Raw genomic sequence first — 22,141 nt, 5'->3', positions numbered from 1 at the left:
CCTTAACAAATTGTACACACTGTAAAAAAATAATTCTGTGGCATTGTTTACCACTTTAAAATTAAAACAAAAGTATTTTTAGGCATCAGCACAAGCACAAATACTCATTTCTAACAGGGCCAGAACACTAGTATTTAAATCCCTCTTTGTAATCCACTTTTTCTTTCATCTCTTGTTTTGATCCTTCAGAGGACTGAGTTGGATGAGAGAAACCACTGAAGTACTTCTGTGCTGATACAAAAGGTTAAAGAAGGTTATCTCCGAGACAGGGTGTGTGCTCAGGTTTTTTTGCATGCAAGGCAAAATTGGCATTAAAGCTTGACAAAGTGTTTGCAGGGCAGCCCGATGAGCAGCGGGCTGCATGGAGCATCAGTTAAGGTTTCTACCTGGAAGTATTGCTAGCTCAGGGGGAGTGGCAGAGGCAGCTTTAGGATGGAGCAAATGCTGGGGTACCTGTGACCCTAAAACTACTGCTAGCCTACAACGTTGCTATTATGATTTATGTGATGATAGAGCAACAGCAGAGACTTGTAATGGGGGGTGAGGGGGTGGGGTGTGTGTCTGTGGCCCCCTTTGAATTTCCAGGGATTTAATTCCGTTTCTTCTGGTGTGTAGAGGTATTTACATAGCCATAAAGACAGGCAATATTAAGAGCTGAGGAGGCAGCTGTGGCACATGAATAGACACTTGTTTGCATGTATTTATATACATGCATATACATAAAATAAACACAAAAATGTACTCATAAATAGAGAGATGTAGATATTCAGTATTGAGATTCCCGCAGTGTCCATTTATAGGTATGAAAAAGCTCCTTTCCTCTGGATCTGCTCATCTCCCTTTTCTTTTTTTTTTCCTCTTTCTTTTTTTTTTTTTTTTTTTTCTTCTTCTTTATTTTAGTCCCTTTGAAGCCTCCTAGTGCAGGAGAATCCAAAGCAATAAGAGGCAGCATTGCCTGACTGGAAAGGTCATGGCATTGTTATCTCTGGTTAATTTGGTTTGGGTGGAAAAACTGCTGGCAGAGTATTATTGTTCTCGGAGTTTGATTTGATGTCTGTGGGCAGGGGTGGGAATCCCTGTCCAAACTATGTAGGCTGCGGTCATGTAATTCTTCTATGTTATGGTGCTTAGAGACACAGGGGTCTCTTGTAAAGAACATAGATTCCCCCGTTGTCTCCAAAGACAGAAGCTGGTGTAGTTGGAGAAGGCAGTAAGGCCCAGGTGAAGACAGGGAGATCTCTACACTCTGGAGCGGAGGAGGGAAGGCTCTCGTGGTGGTACGCACCAGAGGAAGTCCCCTGGGGGCAGTCAGTAGGCTTTCCTCCCAAACTCCTGAGCCTGGTCATTTTTTGGACTTCTCTCACCGAGTCTCACTGGATTAGTTGCTCTTTGCTAAAATTCCTGGAATATGCATCAGTCTGTTCTTTCCTAATTTCCTAAAGCAGGCTGCTGCATTTTCATGTTTATTTAAATCTTTGTCTCTCCATCTCAGGATAGTTTCTTCCCTCTGTAGCTGTTGAGCTACGCAGAAGGTTGGATGATTACTCAGAACTTCCTGGAAAGCCTCTTGTTTGCTTTAGACAAAAGTACTCAGGAAGTTCCTCAGCTCTTCCAGCAGAGCTGTGCTGGCAGCAGCCCTCCCATCCTCCAGTGGCACTCACCGCGTCTTTTTGGAAAAGGAGCTAAAATCATTTTTAGTCCAGTACTAAAACCCAGGGTATGTCAACAATGTTCCATCTATTTCAAATGCTGAGACGATGTTCAGGTCTTGCAGGTCAGTTAACAGAGAAGTGCCTCCTTGCTCCCCGCGGTGGCGATGTGAAGGTTGGGGTTTTTGGTGTTCCCCAGCAAGCCGGCCATCTTCAGACTGGCGTGTTCCAGCTCCAGGTGCAAATCCAGCTCAGCATCCCCTTCCACACACTGGCATTTGGCCTGGCTACACTGGCGAGGCTTCACCCCGCTTCATCCGCTTTCTGCAAGGTATGGACTCAAGCAGCTAAACATATGTATGTTAAAGAAGATGAAAGGACGGGGAAAAAAAAAACAAACAGAAGCTCAAATGGCTTGGCACGTGGATTCTTTTTAGCCTCGCAGCCCCTGGTGACTCATTTCAAAGCACTTGAATCTATACGATTATGCTGAATGTTTCCTGCGATGTTGGGCAATGGAGCAATCATTTTAACGTATTTACATCTCGATGCTATATGCTGCTCTCACAGCCCTCTCTGAGCAGAAACATGCCGGTGTGAGTAAGGGAGCGGTGAGAGACTGTTGGGTGTAAAGTTTTAATTCTCCAAACAGCCATCACACACTGGCATTGGCAGCTCCTCCCTGCTTCTGCACCTTCGAGTCCCCCACACCTCCACCACGAGATGCCTGTGGGAGGGAAGCCTACAAGCTGTTGAATTCAGCTGTTGCCGTAGAACTCGGTGTAAGCAAGGCCAGCCACTACCCAGTGTGAAAGTGCTGCTGGCGTGGCTGCACCAGTTCAGAGACTTCTGGTGCGTGAGAGCGCTTGTAAGACTGTCTTTAATCGATGTAAGTTCTGTTGGCATCTCAGCTTCAGCCACCGCCAGTCGTATGACACTTCAAAAATCATTTGCGAGGGCTCCACAGAAGGGGCTGGAGGTGCGTTGGTTTCCATGAGCTGGTCAGATACTGCTGCTGTAGGCTAAATCATGTTGGAACTGGCTCTTGAACTTGCAGCCTGTGTCTGTATTCCCTCTCCAGGAAAAAAGGCTGAAGGGGAGGAAGCAGTTGGTGCTGGAGCCCATGCTCCAGGTGGACCTGGAGGTGTGACCGACCCGGAGCCGTGACATTTCTAGCAGCCCTGAGCTGCACCAGGGGCATACGCATCTGAAGGAGCAGGCTGAACCTCAAAATGCACTCTAAATGCTTTCCCTGAAAAAAAACCCCAACAAAACAAAACCAAAAAACCCACAAAATCCCTAAACCAAAATAAAAGCCCAAACCCTCAAAACACCCTGAAATGCCCATGCCTTGTGCCACAGGAACTTTTCAGCCAGGTGGATCTCACTATTGAACAACGTTTGGCAGAACCTAATCCAAATGCTTTGGGGCTGAATTGCTTTCCAAATTCCCGAGGCTTTGTATGGCTGCTCTTTGGCAGTTGCTCACACACGTATATTCTTTAGACACACCTCTAATTTCATCTTTTCCTGCACAGAAAGGAGGGTGCTGACAGAAGGCAAAGTAAGAAAAAATAACTTTGTGTTCAGCTCCATGGACTCCGTTCACCTGGTGCGGGCAGGGTGAGGTTGGTTTCTGTGGGACTAGGCAGAACGTAAGTGCAATTGATCATTCCTGTTGTTTTATTGTGTCAGGAAACTGGGAAACTTGGTTTTGCAAGTGGTTGTTGCTAATTCTAGATCCCCATCTTTTCTCTTTGAAAGCAGATCTTGGAAATTTCTTCCAAAGTGTCATGAAATACCGAGTTATATTGAAACTGTGGTTTACTGCCTCTGACAAAGTATTAGTCAAGACTGAACTGACGAGAGCCAGTAGCACGAAGCATGCTCTGCTCTTTAGTGTTCAGAAGTCATCCAAACTGGTCGTAACTGGGGCTCAGGTAGGGTTTGCCTGGTTCACAGAGCGTGAAGGCAAACTCAAGGTCTACTTGGTATGTGTCTTCAACATCAAATCTGCAGCCTTTAGATTATAGGTGCCGTTTAAATAAAATAATCTTGAATATTGATTGCAGCAAATAAAATTTGTGCATGTCCTCTCTCTTTAGAAATATTGATGCCAAATTATAGTAATTTATAGCTATTGCAAAACTGGATCCAAGCCCTGCAAATATGTTCACAAAGCTTATGAAAACTGTAGCCAATTAACACTTTACTTGCTTGAGTGGGGGGTGACAGGGAAGACAGCTCATTTCAACCTTTCAGTGCAAAATTTATAAAATTCTTTTTGTTGGACAAGTTCTAAATCTTTCTAATGTAAGACATTATAACTTTTCATTTTTATGCATGGGAGAGCGTGAAATCTTTCTCTAGTTCAGGTTTTTAGCCTTAATGCTTCTGAAATTGAGAGATTATTATTATTATTTTGGATCCTTAATCAGAAAGTGGCCAGACATTAGCATTCAAAGCATGACAGTCATTCTGTACTAACAGGAAAAAGATGGCCAGACCAGGCAAGGAAATGCTGTAGTAAGAAACAAACTACAGCCTTGGGGACAATGCACGATGGTTGTGGATGCTCGTATTTTGCTGTGCTGCTTCTATTTCTTGCATTCATGGTGTTTAAGAGCTCAGGAGCCAGTCATGTCCAGGCACTCACGAGTTCTGGTCTCTCTTTGTTTTGATTGCCAATACTATCTCTGTTTTTAAGGAGGGTGTGCACGCGTGTGCAAAAGAGGAGGAGAGGAAGAAGTTGCTGAGCCTTGCAGGTAGTAGGACAGGAGAACGCCTGCCAACTCATTTTGCACAGGCCAGTTCACAGTCAGACACTGCAAGGTTACAACTTCATGTCTACTAGTACGGATTGGATTCAAACCAGCAGACCAGAGATGAAGTGATTTGCTTTCCTCTACTAGTTCCCTCAATTCTCTCAACTCTGGCGTTCTCTCTTTCCTAGACTTGATTATATTTGTCACGCAACCTGTTTGTGGCTAAATGAATATGTATGAAGTGTGCACCACTTGTTTAGCACCTGAGCAATTGGTTATGAAAATTGCCTGCTGGAAACATTTTTTTACCTAGGCAGCTCTTCTTATGCTGTTTGTTTGGGTTTTTTCCCCTGCACTAAGCTCCCCCCAGTTTCATTCTCAGTAAGTGATCCTGCTAATAGGTTTCCACTCAATTTGTAAGAAGCAATTTGTTTATTGTACCTGCAAATCGATAAGGATGGATTTTTTTGTTCAATAAATCTTGTGGTCATCCACTCTGTAGTTTAGTTGCCTAACAAACGCTAGACTGAGCCACTTCCTTACCTGGATGTATATTGATGCTTTTTGAAATTATTAGCATATTGCCTGCCTTAGGCACAGTTTCTTTCTGCACACAGTCTGTGAGTATTTCTGCAAATAACAGAAGGTCAGTGTTCCCGTGAGTAGGAACCACTCATCTTCAAGTTCCTGGAAAAATAGCGAGAGGGGAATAAAGGAGGCCAGAACAAATTACTGCTGGGAATGCATGAGTGTATCTGTGCATATTATTTTCCTGTTGTTCTGCTATTCTTAGATTTTTATAGTCTTATGCTTTTTAAGACAGAACAAACGTAATGAGACAGAAGGACAATGGGAAATGCCTGACAGCTTTGGTGATAGAAGCATGATCATCTTTGGCTGAGATTTCAAGTCATTTGTTGGGCTGTTTGAGCCACCATTTAATTTGTTTCTTCAGAAGACTAAGAAATGAAAGAGGAATTGCTGAATGCTTTACAGGCAACGAATAGGCTAAAGCTTCCCAGAAAGTCCTGGAGATCCAGCAGTTCAGTACTAGTAGTGACAGCCATGTGTTCTATCATCATTCCTAGGCGGTACGTCAATCTAGGGTGAAAGGAATTAATTGCCGTGGATTTCAAGGAATGGCAATCTAAGCCTTGCTTTTCCAGCAGATTCCGTTTCCTTAATAGCAATTCACCGCAGGAGACTCCAGTTTGTAGGTGTGAACTTGGGGCTCACGCAACTTGCTCTGTCAATAACCTTCAGCGCAAGCACAGAACACTTCACGTGCTGCTCCGTTCTGATTCTTTGGGTGGGGAGCTCTGCCGGCCATGCAGGTGGGTGGCTGCGACCCCATGGCTCCGCAAACTGGTACCATTAGCGGCGTCTGTGTCAGGTCTCTGGGCGCTGGGCTGAGTTATTTTATACTCACTATGAAAACCCTCTGTCAGAAAGAGATTATTTTCAGTTACCACCTATCAGGGCTGAACTTTTGATTAAAGAGGATAAGGTTTTGTATGCTGTAATCTCATATTTAAAACGAGAAATGTGGCACTTTAAGCAGGGGGAGTGCCAGGCTCACTGCATGGAAAAGTTGCAAAATAACTCAGTAGCAAGCTTTATTAGGAGGGGTGGGCGCACAAGACATGTGTATAAATCTGACATTTAAGCTCACTTTCCTTCCAGATTTGCATCCTTTGTGCTTTACTCTGTCAGGTAAGGCGCAAGGATAGATTTTGCAGAACCATGGGAGAGCTACGATGGATAGGCTCCACAGCCCTTTACTCTGTAAAGCAGTTTTGGAAATCTAGCAGTTGTTTAATACTCCCTAAAATAATGATTTACTGCTTCCTGTAGTTACTCAGCTGCGTCTTCATTTTTGTCCCGTGAATCTCCAGATCTCATGGAAATGTATCTGAGGGCAGTTCTTTCCTCTTGGACTATTCTGGCAGAGACATTATGTTGTCAAACAGCTGATCTCATTAGCAGGGGGAAAGAGCAGCTCTAAATTTACTGTGTGGGCTTTTTAACAGAGACTTGCCAGCCCACCCTTGTCCAACTAAGACGTTTGATTCATTCTGCCACGCAGTGGAATTGCCTCATCTTTACCATGTTTGACATTTAACAGTTCAGTTGAATTTGCCCAAAAAAGGGGAGGAAAAAAAAAAGGCAACTAAAATGTATTTTCCTGGTAAATTAAAACACAACTTTAGCTGGACCAAGCCATTGCCGAGATGCAGCAGCCGCTACTCCTTGTACTGCTGAGGAGAGCAAGCAGCAGAGAGCACGGGGATCATTCCGGTAGGGAAGGAGAGGTGGAGCAGCCTGCCGCCCTCGCTGGGCTCACTGATGGCAGCCAAATCTCGAGTGGGTCTGACGTGGTGTTCGCTTCAGTGCTGCTGCCGTGGGGGGTCACCAGGCGTGAGGAGAGCGGCGAGAACCGCGCTCGGACCCTGGCGCGAAGCCCGCAGCCGGCCGGAGGAGCTGGGCTGTGCTCTCCTGGGCTGCTGCTTTCCAGGCACAGCCTCAGCCGTGGTTTTATTTGTTCACATCGTGTCTCTGACCAACCTTGCTAAAGTTTAATGAGGGCTTTTTAAGGTTGGGTTGTTATCAGAGAAGTTTTCATGTTGGAGCTCCTCTTGCCAGAGGGATAAGGAATTCTTGAAGCCCTTTTCCATCGGTGTGGCTGTTGTTTGCATCACCAGTTGTTGCCTACCCTCTGGAAGAACATTTTTTATTATTTCCATGACCTGGACTTGGAGCTCGGTTCTACTTGGCATACTTACAATTATTACAAAGCACTTTTATGGTGTTCTTAAGGAGAAACGGAGGCTTTTTCATTCTACAGAAAGGCATTTTCTGTGTTTGACTCCACATCCAGTAACTGGAGTTATGTGAGCAAAACCCAAAACTATCAGTTTAATATTTACCTTTCCCATCAAAACCAGTCGTACCTGCTTTTGAGTAAAGCCCTAACTTTTGTTTTTCTGTTTTTCAACAGAAGATATTTTTTTGACAAATAGCCATAGCAAATCTAGATGCAGAACTTTGTGCGGGTTTTTGTTTGTTTAGCCAGAGGCAGAGGACAGAGGTAGAAGAAGCGGCAACATTATTTATTCACCACTTTAGGAAAGGTAATCTAAACTTCAAGAGTAACAGGATCAATGGGGACTCTCATGGCTGTAGATTCTGCCGGTGTTCCCCTCCTTACCTGTTCTGACAGCACAGGTGTTACTGTTTCTTGAGCGAATATGGTTATTAATGTAATTTAGTGATTTTTTTGTACATCCTAAGAATAAGGAACACCTTCCTTAGAGGAAGTATAGCCTGGCAGTAAGCCAACATGTGTTTAAAAAAATGAAGACTTCTGGAGGGTTGGGCAGTATCCCAAGAGGCCTCAGCAATTCCATGTAACGTATTATACCAACACTACCACCTACAGGAGTTCAGCAAAAGGGATACAGCACTTCAGAAAAAGCAAAATAGGACAGAAATCGAGGCTTTTCAAGTATGTGCCAACCTTCCTCAATATCGAGCAATTGGAAGTAAATCCTTAGCCTGTATCAGGAACTGCTGAGACACAATGCCTGCTTCATGAATCCAGACATTCCCATGGGGAGCCACACTTTGGGAAAGGCATCTGTTGTTGCAACATAACCTACTGTGCTGGAAATTTCCACTCTTGTTCTTTAGGTTTTAAGTGTAGGCAAGTGTTTTTGGATCAAAACCTCACAAATGTCCATAGATCAGAGGCTCATCTGCATAAGAACTTGGCTTAGGGTAATGTGCACATTAGTGTTTTTGGTTTATGTATAGGTGTACAACAGTACCAGTATTTTAGCCTGTGTGGTAGTTGTATTGTTTGCACAGATGTTGTATATATCTCATTGCTTTTTAGTAAGCTGCTTTTAAGCCTGCACAAACAGAAACATCTGAAAATAGATGAAGGGGATTTAAAAGAAAATACGTCATCACTTGTAGTATCTTTCAGTTGTTCTCAACTTTGAGGGATTCTGTTTCCAGTCACCTACTGTCATTGTTTACACTATTTCAAATTATTTACCTCAAGAAAGGAAATTGTGAAGCTGTAGATTTGCAAAGTATTTACACAGGATGAATGGCAAGTTACATTTCCTCACTTGATCGCTTTCTTTTTGGCCAAGCTGAGAGATGACTCATAAAGAGCAGACAGGTATGAATTTGCATCTTTAAAAGAAGGGACTGCTACATGTTCTTGTCCTGGGCAGCAATGCACTTAAAATTGTGCTCAAGCTCAGGGGATTTCGGTGAAGCTTAGCTAGAGGAAAGTGCTAGGCATAATATGTAAAAGCCAACGTTGCTTAGCACCCTGTGGAATCCACTTTTCAATAAAATGCACCAAAACGGCAATTAGATCATCCTCATAAAAATTATCAGCAATAAATAAATGTATTGAGAGTTGCTGTCGTGGCTTCTATTCTGTGTCACCTCACGTCCTCATCGGCACTTTGATTTCCTCTGCCACCTAGCAAAAGCTGAGGTTTCTGAGGGGATACCTATGAGACTTGATCCCAATGCTCTGTTTGCGTATTTATATCCCCAAACTTGCTAGGAGTTTCGTTCTTGTTTTTAGAAGAAAATTTCAGGCTTGATCCACTGGTGGTGCCATCTCTGCAAACCTGACCTGCAGGCATTTGGCCTGAGTACGAGAACATACGGGACAGGGCTGCTGGGTGGCATGGTGGCTGTGGGGGGGGAGGGCGACCGAGGAGCTTTGCTTGCTCGGTGGCTTCACTTCTCAGGTCACCAGGCAGTTCTGAGTGCAGGCACTGCTCAGAAAGAACATTCTGCGTTTAGTAAAGGGAAGTTAAAGGCGCTCAGGGAAGCAGGGCAGGAAGGCAATTGATTGGAGTATTTAATCCAGAACTTCACTGCTTTGTTTTCTGTAGCTTTTCTATCTAGGCTAGCTGTGCTGCTTTCGGATGTGTTTTCTAGATAAAATCATGAGAAATTTTTAACCTTTTTAGCAAGTGAATTGTGGAAGGAGGCATTAAAAATCTGCCTGTGGAGGAGCTGGGCAGCAAGACTCAGGGGCTGAGCTGAGACACGTAGGCAAATCTTACAACAAAATCTTAAAATAGAGAAGTAAAAACTGCCTTGCGCAGGATTGTTCAGCGATGCTTCCTGTCAGCTCTGAGAAGAGCACCGACACCAAACGACAGAATACAAGGTCACTGATGGTCATCGTCTCTGTGAGGGAGTCTGGAGCAGCGGCAGGTTAGCTGCAGGGCGTTGTACAAGCCCGCTTTCACGCCACGTGTAAAACCGTTGCTGTGAGATATCTGCAGAGTTCTTGGGAGGCTCTCCTGTGAGCTCTGAGCAGTAGCATTTGGGAAGCTTGTCTTAATTAGAATTTCAGACAGAAGCAGACCAAGAAAAAAAAAAAACAACAAAAAAAAACAACCCCAAAAAAACCCTAACACCAAACCCAACCAAAAACCAAAGGCGTGAAAAAGAAAACCACTGAAACAATAGTGTCTGCAAAGTCAGACATCCAAAATGTCATGGTTCTTGGTTCTTCCCCAGTGTCCCTTGGGTGTTTAGCTCTAGTATTTTCACTATTTTCTCTATATTAAACCTTGTAAACCACTTAAGACATTTCAAGTGAGCAGTGCTAGTGTTAATTTATCTGTTCTTGGACGTTGTGGAGGTAAAGCTTCGTGTTGACTTTATAATAGAACATGGATTGAAAAGTTCTGTTATGAAAAAGCTAAAAATCAGTGTGTTTACTCAAAATAATTAAAACTGAACAGTAGAATAATAACAACTATAACTTTGGCAAGTCATCATGAAAGTTATCACCGTTCTCTGAAAATTATCTCCTCCCTTGCTTTTCCCATGGTGGAGAACGTAGGGCTTTACAGGCAGGGGGACAACTAACTCCTCCTCTTGGGCCAAGTACGTGTTGTGAGTCTGAAATACCCACCCGCAGGCATCACACACTGAATGACGGTACTGAAATATTTTCTATACCTTATTTTTGAGAGTAGCTATCTTGAGCAAGTTTTCCTATTGGTATTTTACAGGTTTGCAGAGCACACAAGGATCCTTACATTTGTGTCTGTACTTACACGAGTAGTATGTCTCGCTTTGGGGAAGACAGCTGACACGTTCTGCTTCTGGTCAGATGTTTGCAGAATCAGGGCTGAGTAAGCTTTTTGATTTCTTTTTTTGTGTATTATCATGATTACAGTAGCTGAAAGCATGTGATACCAGCTTTATGCATGCCTCATCTTTTAATAAAAAAAGACCGAAATACAGTTGTTAGTCCTTCTATAACTACCTCCGTTCAGATTGTAAGAATGAGTTAATCAAATAAAATGGTTTCCTTGAGGTCTCTTCAACTCTTTAAAACTGAGCATCAAAGCACCACCATCCCTCAACACGCTGCGTGCACTTCAGTCTGTTTGCAAATGTAACTGCACTGTATTTATTTCATTGACCTCTAAATTTGCACTGAGCTTTGCAGGTGGGACCTTACAAAATACCATTTTCTTCCTATGCTGATGAAAAACTCCCCCGTTCGCCAGCCTTAATGCCCCAGCGTGATTTTGCAGGTGAATCTCAGCAACCAGCCAGGGACTTCACAAGGGCTCAGAATGGATCTGACAGACTGTGCCTGGGGGAAGGGCAGTGCCCCTCTCACAAGACCCATTACGCTGCAGTAATCCTAAACGTGACACTGTTGTCCCTTCCTGCCCCACTTTGTCTTCAGGCCTGCCTTTTTGCTGAGCAAAGCCAGAATATTGAGTTGGCTTCCTAACGATGGACAAAATCGGTAAGGGGGAGTCTGAGGGACAGTTGTATATTTTTTGTATATGTGCTAAGGAAGTGTTCCTGCAAAAGAGATGGTCACACAAGTGCAGGCAGTTTCTCAGAAACACAAGCTGCCCGTTTTTCATAGGAAGCAAGCCTGGCTCACAAATTGACTCTAAACTGACCTTAGAGGGTAGCCGAACCCTCCAGCAGCTTCCACAGCTTCATCTCCAAGGCCTGCTGGTTTTGTGTAAAGCTTTGCATAAAATCGATAAAGAGTGAAGTACCAGCTTTTCCCAGCAGGAACACCTTCCGTACCAACAGTTGGCATTCATGCAGTAATGCGACACACGACCTGGTGAGCACAGGGCGAGACCTTGTCATGCATCCTCTGCTCCACAGAAGCAGCCTGTGTGCATGCCCCGGTTCTCAGCCCTGTCCGAAAGTGAGAGGCAGCTGGGGCAGCGCAGCCGTGCCGGGGGAGAGGCTGGGGGACCCTGCACTTGCTACAACTAAACCCCTCAGCGTGGTGGGTTACTCAGCAGCTGCTGGTGCGTGGTACCTTGTGCACATGGCTGGGATCTAATAACTCTGTAGCCTGAATTTTGTGGGTGGCAATGCAAAAGGCGCAGGTGCTTGATAAAACTTAAAAGATGGTTCATGACAGCTCCGTTCGTTTTTTCCAAATGACTGAGTTTTGATCGCTTCATTTATGAATTGCAAATGGTGTTCACCAACGGTGTGAGTTTGGCAGGGATGTCGTTTCTGCCAGGTTTGCGTCGCTGTGAGGCTAATTACATCTACACGGTCAGGTTAATTCCCAGTTGGAATCGGAATCAGGTAACCTCTGTTGGGGTTAAATGGTGTATGTAGGAACTATGTGCTATTTTTAAATACGTATATATACCGACTGCGGCGCTGTCTGGGGTGGGTCGTGAGATCTTTAGTCCTGTTTATCTGTTGATGCTAAGAGAATGCAGAAAGAATTAAAAGGTAGTTTGGAATAGTACTGATTTGCTTGTTCCTCATTATTGCAGCTCATAAAGATGTTGATTTGCATACTGGATATGTTCCTGGTTTGTATTTTAAGGTTATTTCATTTCCTGTTAAGATTGTAATGCAAATGACCTTTATATATTGAGGAAGATCCTCTGAAAAAAAGGCTGGAAGGGATTCTGTTGGAAGGATAGGGGGCAGGTAACATTTTACAATGGCGATGCTTTCTCTGTTCTCATTTTTTATTATCAGTGAAAGTGAAAGCTTTTCTTAAATCCCGATGTATAGCACTCTGCTGTATCCACCCCAGCAAACTCCTCTTAACAGCAGCTGAATTCCTTTAATTGAGTCTTCCAGAAGGCCAGCTCCAGGCAGACGGCAGGGGGGAAATTGCATCAGTGGCCTCACTGAAGTTGACTCCACTGGAGCAGAGAGAGTAGGATTGGACTAAAAAGTAGAGTTATGAGTGTTTGGGGAAAAAACAATAATCCCCCAAACTAGGAACGAAAGTATTCAGGCAATCGTAGCTGTAATTATCACCCTGTTCTTAGCTATAATGATGTTGGGATTTATGTAACACTTTTCATACGTGAATTGCTCATCACATTGCTAATTATCTCAAACATAGACAGTTCCTTGCCTGACTGTGGATGCAAAAGAGCACAGGGATCTTTCCAGCAATCACACGCACAGGCTGCTATTGCAATTTTCCTTTTATCTTGTGTTCTTGAGAGACGATGCCTTTGTGACCACACCGTGCACCTGTATCTGTGTTCCTGCCTGATAACATCAGAGCACTTTCAGCCAAGTATGACAAAGCACTAGAGGTCCAAAAGGTACATATTTCCTAAATGTTTTAGGGAAATAGAAGATCAAATACAGGAAAGAGACTCAATTATTATTTCCACCGATGGAAAGGCTGCAACATTTCTCATTTTCTGTGGGACACCAGGGAGTTTACATGACACAGGCAGGGAAACAGCTGGAAACCCTTCTGTCGGTTTTCACCTCCTTAGACACAAGAGAATCCAACCACAAGCAAAGGGTGATCGGGAACCAGATTTCAGTGGAGGAAGAGTTAATTCTGGCTTCTTTTAAAAATACAGTGGTCCTGAGGCAGCTCCCCTCCTGTGAACAAGCAGAGATGAGAGGCAAGAAGACAGAATTCAGCCTCTCCTTTTTCAAACTCGCAGTAAATTACTGTTCCTTGTCATCCAAGATGGGTATCATGAAAGGAACTGAGACTCTGGGAAAATTAACTGAAAAGGCACTTTCCTGTTCAAAAACGCTATTTCACTGAAACACAGATTTTGTGTGAGGACATGCCATTTTTCAATGCACTTCCATGGAGAGCAATTGAAAACCAAATATCAATAAGCCTGTGCCTTGTTTGCCTAGATATTTGCCTTTTCTTTACAATGTATTTTGCACTGTGTTCTAAAATAAGAAATAATATAGGATAAATTTGATCAAACAGCACTTTTCAAAAGCCTGGAGTGGGTCAGTTTAAATTTCTTTAGAAAATCAGTTTTTCTTTCAGGGTCAGAAGAAAAATAAATTTCAGAAAGTTGAAATTACCTATAGACCACAATTTTGGTTTCTAATTGCTACCACTATCAACCATTATGGCCATAAAGGAGCTTCCTTTCTCAGTGCTCTGTCTAGAAGCATGTCTAATTCCTTCTAAATAATTTATACCTTATATTTAATGATTTTTACTGATGGGGGTCTAGCAAACTTTCTAGAATAAAGAGTGCTAACTTGATTATTTTTATCTGTGTGTGTGTGTGCATGTGTGTGTTTTCTCACACCACTGCACATATGTTGAAAAGGTTGTTTACACATCTAAAAAGTATATGCCAAGGGGGAAAAAAAAAGTGCACTGTGGGTGTTATTCCGAAATTCTAGGAATACAGCCATAGACCCAGGTATAGTAAAGCTTTTTGTGTTTGATTTTGTCCAGGAGCCACTTGTTCATCCACGCAGGCCTCCTGGTGATTTTGCCCAGTTTTGTCTTTCTTGGGACGCATCGCTCCTGAGCTTGGAGAAGGTGACCTTTGGCCATTAACCGGCTTGCTTTGGCCCCTCTCCCCTCCAGGGCTCTACCCCATGGCACTCTAGCGAGCAGACCCCTGCAGAGGCCAGAGCCAGCTTTCCTGAAGGCCAGGGTAGCGATCTTGCTGTCCACCCTTCTCCACTGCCCTAAGGATCGTGAACTCCACCATTTCATGGTCACCACAGCCAAGGCTGCCCTTGAGCTTCATGTTCCCCACCAGCCTTTCCTTGGTGAGATCAAGGTCCAGCATGGCACCTCCCCTCATTGGCTCCTCTGTCACATGGAGAAGGAAGTTATCATTGACACGTTCCAGGAGCCTTCTAGATTGCCTGTGCCCTGCTGTGCTGTCCCTCCGACTGGAGTGGTTGAAGTCCTGCATGAGGATCAGGGCTTGTGAACATGAGGCTCCTCCTATCTGTCTATAGAAGCCCTCATCCCCTTGGTCTTCCTAGTTGGGTGGCCTGTAGCAGACCCCCACTACAATGTCACCTGTCCCTGCCCTCCCTTGAATCCTGATTCATAAACTCTGGATTGGCTCCTCATCCATACCCAGACGGAGCTCCGTGCGCTCCAGCTTGTCATTGACATAGAGGGCAACACCTCATTCTTGTCCCCCCACCTGTCCTTCCTGAAGAGCCTGTAGCCTTCCATCCCAACACTCCAGCTGTTGGAGCCACCCCACCACATCTCCTCGATGCCAGTAAGACCATAGCTCTGCAGGCATGCACATGTCTCTGAACTCCTCTTGTTTGTTCCCCACACTATGCGCGTTTGCACAGGGGCATTTCAGTCGGCCCCTGATGAAGGTGACTTACTGGCTGGAGTTCCTTCGTGCTGCTCTTCATGCGCTTTCCTGCCGACCTTCCATCCCTCTCTGGGCTCTGGGCATCTCTTGCTGGCACTGGCACCGGCACCAAACTGGTAGGAGTGGGATGGGTTGAGGGTCCCTTTCCCCAGCAACTTCACTTTAAAGCCCTCTTCACCAGATTGGCAAACCTATGACCAAAGATACTCTTCTTTTTTGTTTTAAAAAATTCCAAACATCTGGTGCATTGTGAAGGTTTTGATGGCAGAAGCAACAGTCAGTGAGTCCATGCTAAAAGCGATTTTAAAACTGCAAATTCTGAAAGAGGCTGAAGTTTTCTTTGGTTTGGACTTGTATACATGTCACAAAGGGGTGGTGGCGGCACTGCAAGATAATGGAGAAAATGGTAACCTTCTGAAAATGAAGCATTTTCCAATATAGTGATTTTTCTGTCCTGAAGCATTAGAAGCCCGGTCAAATGATACCACCTTGCTCAATTTCTGTAGCGTCTCTTGGAAGCTGAAATAACAAAGATATTCTGAACTTCTCTGCTAGAAAAGGAAAGCACTTTTTCACTGGAAAACAGTTGAACTCACTTCAATATATTTAGCGTTGAAGGAAGAAAATGTCACGTTAAGGGGGAATGGTGTTAAATTTGGCTGAAGTTAATATGAGAAAATATATTAAAAGCAAGTGGAGGCTTATACTGTTCTGAGCCCGTGGCTGAGGATTTTTTGCATTTGGGATATGGTGTCAGGGGGGCTAGAGAAAAGTAATAACCTGTAGATCTGTAAAATTTCCCAGGGATTTCGTTCTCCCAGGCACCACATCGGTGCCGGAGGCTCTGGTTTTCTCCTCAGTGTTTCACTAAGCTCTTCCTGCCCACACCTCTGGGTTGCCCAGTCTGGAGGGGACAAAGCAAGCTAAAACAAAACAAGAAGATGCTGAGACCAGTAATCCTGCATTAATGACTAAGCCCAGTGATCAAGAAATTACAAAGTCAGCTGCAGGCGAGCTCGTGCAGCGAAGCTGCCCCAGCCAGGTATCTGGCAGCGCAGCGGGAGCAGAGCAGCACTTGCTGGCCCGGGGGAGGTGGTTTGTGGCGGGGGTCTGAAAGGGGCTGGTTCACTTTTTCCCCTTGTGAGCTGTTGGAGTGCTGCGGGGGACGCTGCCGGCCTGGCCTGAGCTGAGTGACGGCAGCTGGGAAGGGTGGGAGCTGGTTTGGTGAGAACCCCCGCTCACCTTGGCCGGCGCCTCGCCTGGCGTTAGCCAGCAGGGCCGGGTGGCTGGTGGCAGCTGGGGCACTGGGAGGCTGGGGGTGCTTCGTGCTGCCTGTGGGGGTGGCCCTGAGGGGCACCCAGCGCTGCGGCCTTGATCCAGCCTAGCATCAGCACGCATCTGAAGTTAAATTTACAACCCTACGCACTGCTGGAGGAGGCAGTGAAGGGTTTTGTATTCCGCTTAAAACTGTAGTATCTGCACCTCTAAACACAGAGGCAAAGCAGGATTTTGCCCCTTAGACCTCTGAGGGAAGCTGGACTTCTCGCTGTCTTTCTCTGCCAGAAACCTACAGTAATAAAATGTATCGCACCTACATATTTTAGTCTTGACCTTTGCTGCTCCCGCCTAGCTTTTCTCACCTCCCCGGGTATTTTTCATCAAGGAAGCAACAATAATCTGTTGCAACTTCTTACCCTACGCAGAAGTGTGAAAGAAGCCCGAGTTTCACATGTGAAAGCACATCGCACCTGGGGTAGGGCAGGTGGGAGCGGTGGGGGTGGAGAGGGCTGGGGTGAAGCGTCCTGCGTCGCGGCAGAGGTGAGCGGCTTGTGAACCGTTATCCAAGATCCATCACCTGGCTCACAGCGTTAGACGGGCATGCTCTGTGCAAATCGCTGGCCATAAATAATTATTAGTAGAAATCCACTGGAGCTATGGAGTTCAGACGTCAATATTAATGAAGTGAAACGAGCAGCAGCTTTCTGTGTGAATTAAGTGTTGACCACGGGAGCTGATGTTAATCGGTTGTGAACACCAGTGAGGTCAGATGCATGCAAATGAAAAAGATCTTTCTCAAACTGTTGCTTGTGGCTTTGCCAGCTCTCTCATGTCTTTCTAATCTTTGCCTTTTGTCACCATGCAGTTGGTAGGTAGAGTGGTACGGATGGCTCTGCGTCAGAGCCCACGTGCCGTAAACAGCTGCTTCTGCTCTTGGAAAGTTACGGGTATCTCCAAGGTTGTGTTGCAGGGTGAGGCAAGAGTGCAGGGTGGGATATGGGTGATGCAGAAATTATGTATCAATTAGTTGAAGAATGTTATTTTCTGGGAAGTTTGAACTTGCGCAGATGTCGATCATATTGGATATGCTGTTCATAAAGGATAGAGGATTCCTGTAACAGAAAAATGATCTAACCCATTTAGAGCTAGGCAGCTTGTCAAAATCCACACAGCAGTCTGGGATAACGAAGAAAAAAATATTTTAGAAGTCAGGCATTTCCTTGTGTGTAATCCTGCTTACTTACAAAGAATATTCATGGTGGCTTTGTTCATAATTCAGTCTCTTTTCTAGCCAGCCCTTATCAGAAGTACATTATATATTTTTTTTTCTCCCTGTAGGATTTTCTCAGAGCCACGTTTCCTGAGCGTGTGCTGGCTGTCTTCTGGAAGACCACGGTCCGGGCATGGCTCAGGCGCTGCTGCTGCTGCTACAGGGAGCTGCAAAGTAACGGTGAGGGTTGAGCAATGGGGATGGGAGCTGCATCTTTCTTCATCATGTAAGTCAGCTAACAATTTCTTTCTGCTGCTTTGTTCTCTGCTCCTTTGGTGTTTTGCTCTTTCACTTTCTGCCATCTGGTGTGACCCATGTCTGGCCTTGTCTCAGGCGGCGGCAGCCCCTGTAGATTGTGCAATGGCTACATGAGCACAGTAAGAGCGATCTTAAATGGGAAGTGAGGTGCTTGGTGAGATGTTACAACCTTTCAAAAGAACATACTTTATTTCTGTGGGACAGCAGCCCCAACAAGATCAGCTCACCCAGAGAAAGTAAATGTAACAAAAAAAGAAGGAAAGGGGGGGGGAGGGGAAGACACGGAGAAGCCTTTCCATTAGATGGTCCTTTAATCAAGTGCGTGGGTGATTTTCACAGGGTAATTGTGTGGGTGAGTGTGTGTCTCTATGGTTTGAAGGACTCCTGGTGTCTGCATATGGGTAGAATACAGGCAGTTAAGGTGCCAGGGGTCTGGCAAATTGTACTTTGCTGTCCTTCACCTGTCTGTGCTCACCTTGGCAAGGACACAATGGAGCTCTCTAACCTGTCCTTACTGCATACAGATGCTTTTGTTTCAGGCATACATCTGCACCAGCAGTTGCTGGCGCTATCTCCATTTCCTGATCACTGGTGTGTCCAATATAATATTTGATATACTAATATAATATTCAGCCCTTCTAGAAGTATCACACTGTGTAGCAACTTACCAGTGTATTGATGTTTTGCTTTTTTGCACGGTGAAATTCTAGACGCAAATGGAGAGTAAACAGCATCAGTACCTACCCAAGTTCCTTATGGAAATTTCAGTGAAATCCTTGTTCTCAGCAATTCTCTCTCCCAGAGTCTCTTCTGTTCCGTCTACGGAGAGACTGAGAAGCTGTAAGGAAGGCCTACTGGCCACACACCCCTTGGGCAAGCCGGTTCCAAAGGAGAGGTTGCCTTCTTTCCTAAGGGTTTTGTGCTTTTGTGCCTTGGGTGTGTGTGGGCAGAAGGAAAGGGTGCTGGTGTGGGTGTCCCCAGAAGCACCACTGCTCACCCTGGGCAAGAGCCTTCAGCCAGGCTAAACCTGGAAACAAGGCAGGGTCAGCATTTTTTGAAAGCACTGTGTGGTGAAGAACTTGCCACACCAATCTGCGACTGCACTGGGGTGAGAAGAACCTGGGGATGCGCCGTGGTTTTGGAGCGGTTCCTTCTGAGGGGTGGTGTTCTGTCCTCAGCCGTAAGGGAGGATGGCTGCCTGGGCTTGGGGCGCGCAGAAGCCCACGCTGGCAAGGTTCCTTTGTCAAGTAGCGGCAGAAATAGCCATTCGTGTCTAGAAGATTTCCCTTTCCTCACAAAAAAATCAAACACGGACTGCAATCTCCTTAATCATACTTGCTATTGATCGTTAGAGCATGGCTGTGAACGCCACCATCAAAGGCATCACAGACAAAAGCACAAGTCTCGTTTCCTCACACAGAGGAGAATTTTTAGGCTGCGTGACACAAAAAGTTGAAAATCTAGAAGAAATATCTAAAGATATTTTTATTTCATGTGAATTGGCTCAGTTATGGGAAAAAGCTCTTCATTTTATGAGAGTGGTTCTAATTTCTATTTTAAGGATCAATTGAGCTTTTGAGGGTTTGGCCCTTAATGGAGGTGGCATCACTGCAGGAAGCTCTGTTCAAGGCTAAAAAAGCTTTGGGATCCTTGTGGCTGCAGATCACCAGACCACCTGAAGCAGCATGACCTGATAAATGGATAGTTTCCCGGTTCTAGCAGAGAGTCAGGTACATCAGGACACACCTGCATTTCTGGCTACAGCTTCCCATGCAGGCTTGAAGGCAAATCCCATTTGGATTACAAGGCTTACAAAGCACAGGAGAGGAGCCAGTGTGGTACAGAGTTGGGATATCTTCCTGGGACAGCATGGAGGCGGTGTCAGTTCTTGGTATATTTTAGTGTATCCGAAGGGTAGGTTTTATCTCACGTCAGCTGGAACAGTGCTCTGTGCTCTGCTCTCCAATACTCCACGGTCCAACTATTCTCCATCCCCTACCACAGCCTGTGAGAAGTCCACATGTGCTTAGGTAGGAGCTTTGTTATTTTTGGGCTGCCTGAGGATCCCGCTGTGGCAGGAAAGCTCTGCCCTTGTTCTGGGACACAGGAGTAGCACAGAGGAGAGAGAGTGCGGGGTTAAGGGCTGACCCTTCAGGGGCGGTTATAATCTTTAGTTCTCCGAGTGTACGCCTCAACCTTTATGCAGTGCATTGACATCAAGGACAGTTTCATGTAAATAAAGACTTCTTCCCCCATCCCTCTTCCTAAAATTTAATATGTTCTTTGTGTATTTTAACTTTATAGATATTTTTATTTTTTCAATAAAAAGAATGATGATCTAACAGATAACGGTTGTGTTTTGAGAGCTTCCTTGGTGGCTGGACATTTGGCTTTGCTTAAAGCCTCCTTTTTTCAAGGTCTTTTGAATTGGACTATTTACTGGTAACTGCAAGAACTCGGGATTCAGCCAATTGGTTCCCCCTGCCTTAATCTCGTTTCTGAACGTTTCAATTAACGTTTGTCTGAACCAGTTTTTCATGGGGAATTGTTTCAAATGAGTCTGTTGAGTCCCACAGCCTTGCAAATCGCTTTCATTTAGAACCATGATTTTGTAAGAGCTCACCCAGAGAGCACGAGAGCAAACAAGTGGGAGACCCTTTCCTTCTGAGCCTTCCGAGGTTGAGTTGGGTGTTAGCTGCCAAAGCTTTGTAATTTTAAGAACCTACAGAAACAATCAAAGCCTAGCTTAACTCTCCAGTTAGATCCCAACCTTGCAAACAGCAGACTGGGGCATGAATGCCACATGTTGTTGTGCTAACGAGTTTGCTCAGGAGCTGCATTTCCATGCAGTGACCCCTAAAAGATTCACCAAGCTCCCATCTGCTTCCCGCTGTGACAACATGCCGTTTTCTGAGAGAGTGAGGGGATGAGCTTGCATCTCCTTGCCAGCACTTCAAAGCTGTTAGAGGAGACCTGTGGAGAGAGATACGGGTCACATCTTGTAGTTCCATTCCTCTACACTGGATTAGGAAAGGTCTTGCTATATGTGAAAAATCCTGAAACACACCACCACCACCACCACCCCCATTAAATTATTAACTGAGATTTCCCTTTGCAGCTACACAAAAGGAGTGCTTGGGTTCTGCATGACCTTCCTGGATATGTAATTAAATTATAAACTGTGTGCTCTCCCATCTTCCTTCAGGACTATGTGCTTGGGAACAATTAAGACTAGTCCAGAATATGTCTAAGCTATACTAATAGGTTTGGGAGCAGTGTAGACATACTCAAAATAGCTTCCTGTTACCACGCTATGCATGTTTGATGCAGCAGCATGGAACACTGCATAGGTTAATTGAACTTGGAATTTAGTCCTGTGGCTCACTCTACCATGGCTAGGGTGGCAAGGTCCCGAGCTAATTACCGTAAAGTTAGCAACGTCGTCTTACTGCCCTCGCTGAAGTGCAGGCTCACCTTGAGAAGAGTTTGGCCGGAGGATGTGTGATAAAGAATTTATCAAGCAGGCTTTTGTCCATCTGGTTGCAAACTCTAGTAGCTGTGATGTGGAGAAAGGAGGCTCATTGCAAGCTGATTTCATTTAGGATACATGAAAGTAGGAGATCTGAGGTCTTGCAGTTCCAAGGCAACATGTTCCTGTGAAGGCAGAAACATGATCATCTGTTGTGCCCTGGTTTGCTCTTTACTAATCTCTCAAGCTCATAAAAGGGACATTTTTAATCATATAAAATGTAATTTATAAGCATTTCACTAAGTCGTATTAATAGAAATGCTTTAACAAAATATGTCATTAAAAATGTTCCTATGCAGTAAATGTTTATGTGTGCTAATCTTGCCTCTGCAACTATGCTTTTCCCTTACTGTAGGCATGCTGGTAATCCTGGGAACAGGAGTCTTGGTCTGCTGTGCAGTGCTTCGTGTGCTGATGGGCAGTTACGATTGATTGCCATACTCTAATTTTATTTCTCTCCATGAAAAAGGCAAGCTTCAAAAGCAACCTTTTAATAGATAAATAAATAAAACCTTCTTTCTTCCGTAGCATTCTATAATAGATGATAAGCTCTTTCCTATGTGGGCCCCTAGAGAGAGCACAAAGCCAGGGGCTGGTTGGTTTTGCACTGAAATAATGAACCCGAAGAGTGAAATGTGAAGTTGCTTTCCCAAACTTTGTTAGCAGCCGTGTGATCCACGAAAGGCTTGCCAGGGAAAAAGAGGACGTGCTGTGAGCATTTCCTTTCCCACTCCAAAGGGACC

General features: G+C 44.9%; 1 protein-coding gene across 1 annotated transcript in view; it reads left to right on the top strand.

Annotated features, from left to right (window-relative positions):
• LOC308058911 (uncharacterized protein) overlaps window positions 1-22,141 on the top strand; it is a 160,338-nt gene that overhangs the window by 85,760 nt on the left and 52,437 nt on the right. Inside the window, exons 8-9 of the mRNA XM_080375471.1 lie at window positions 10,477-10,599; window positions 17,680-17,791. Of these exons, the coding sequence (XP_080231597.1) occupies window positions 10,477-10,599; window positions 17,680-17,791 (235 nt within the window). The remainder of the gene's footprint in view (window positions 1-10,476; window positions 10,600-17,679; window positions 17,792-22,141) is intronic.

This window comes from Falco punctatus (genome assembly GCF_963210335.1).
Source record: "Falco punctatus genome assembly, chromosome: 2".
In the NCBI taxonomy this organism is placed as follows: Eukaryota; Metazoa; Chordata; class Aves; order Falconiformes; family Falconidae; genus Falco; species Falco punctatus.
Note: the sequence above shows the minus strand (reverse complement) of the source record. Positions and strands in the feature narration are given on the sequence as shown.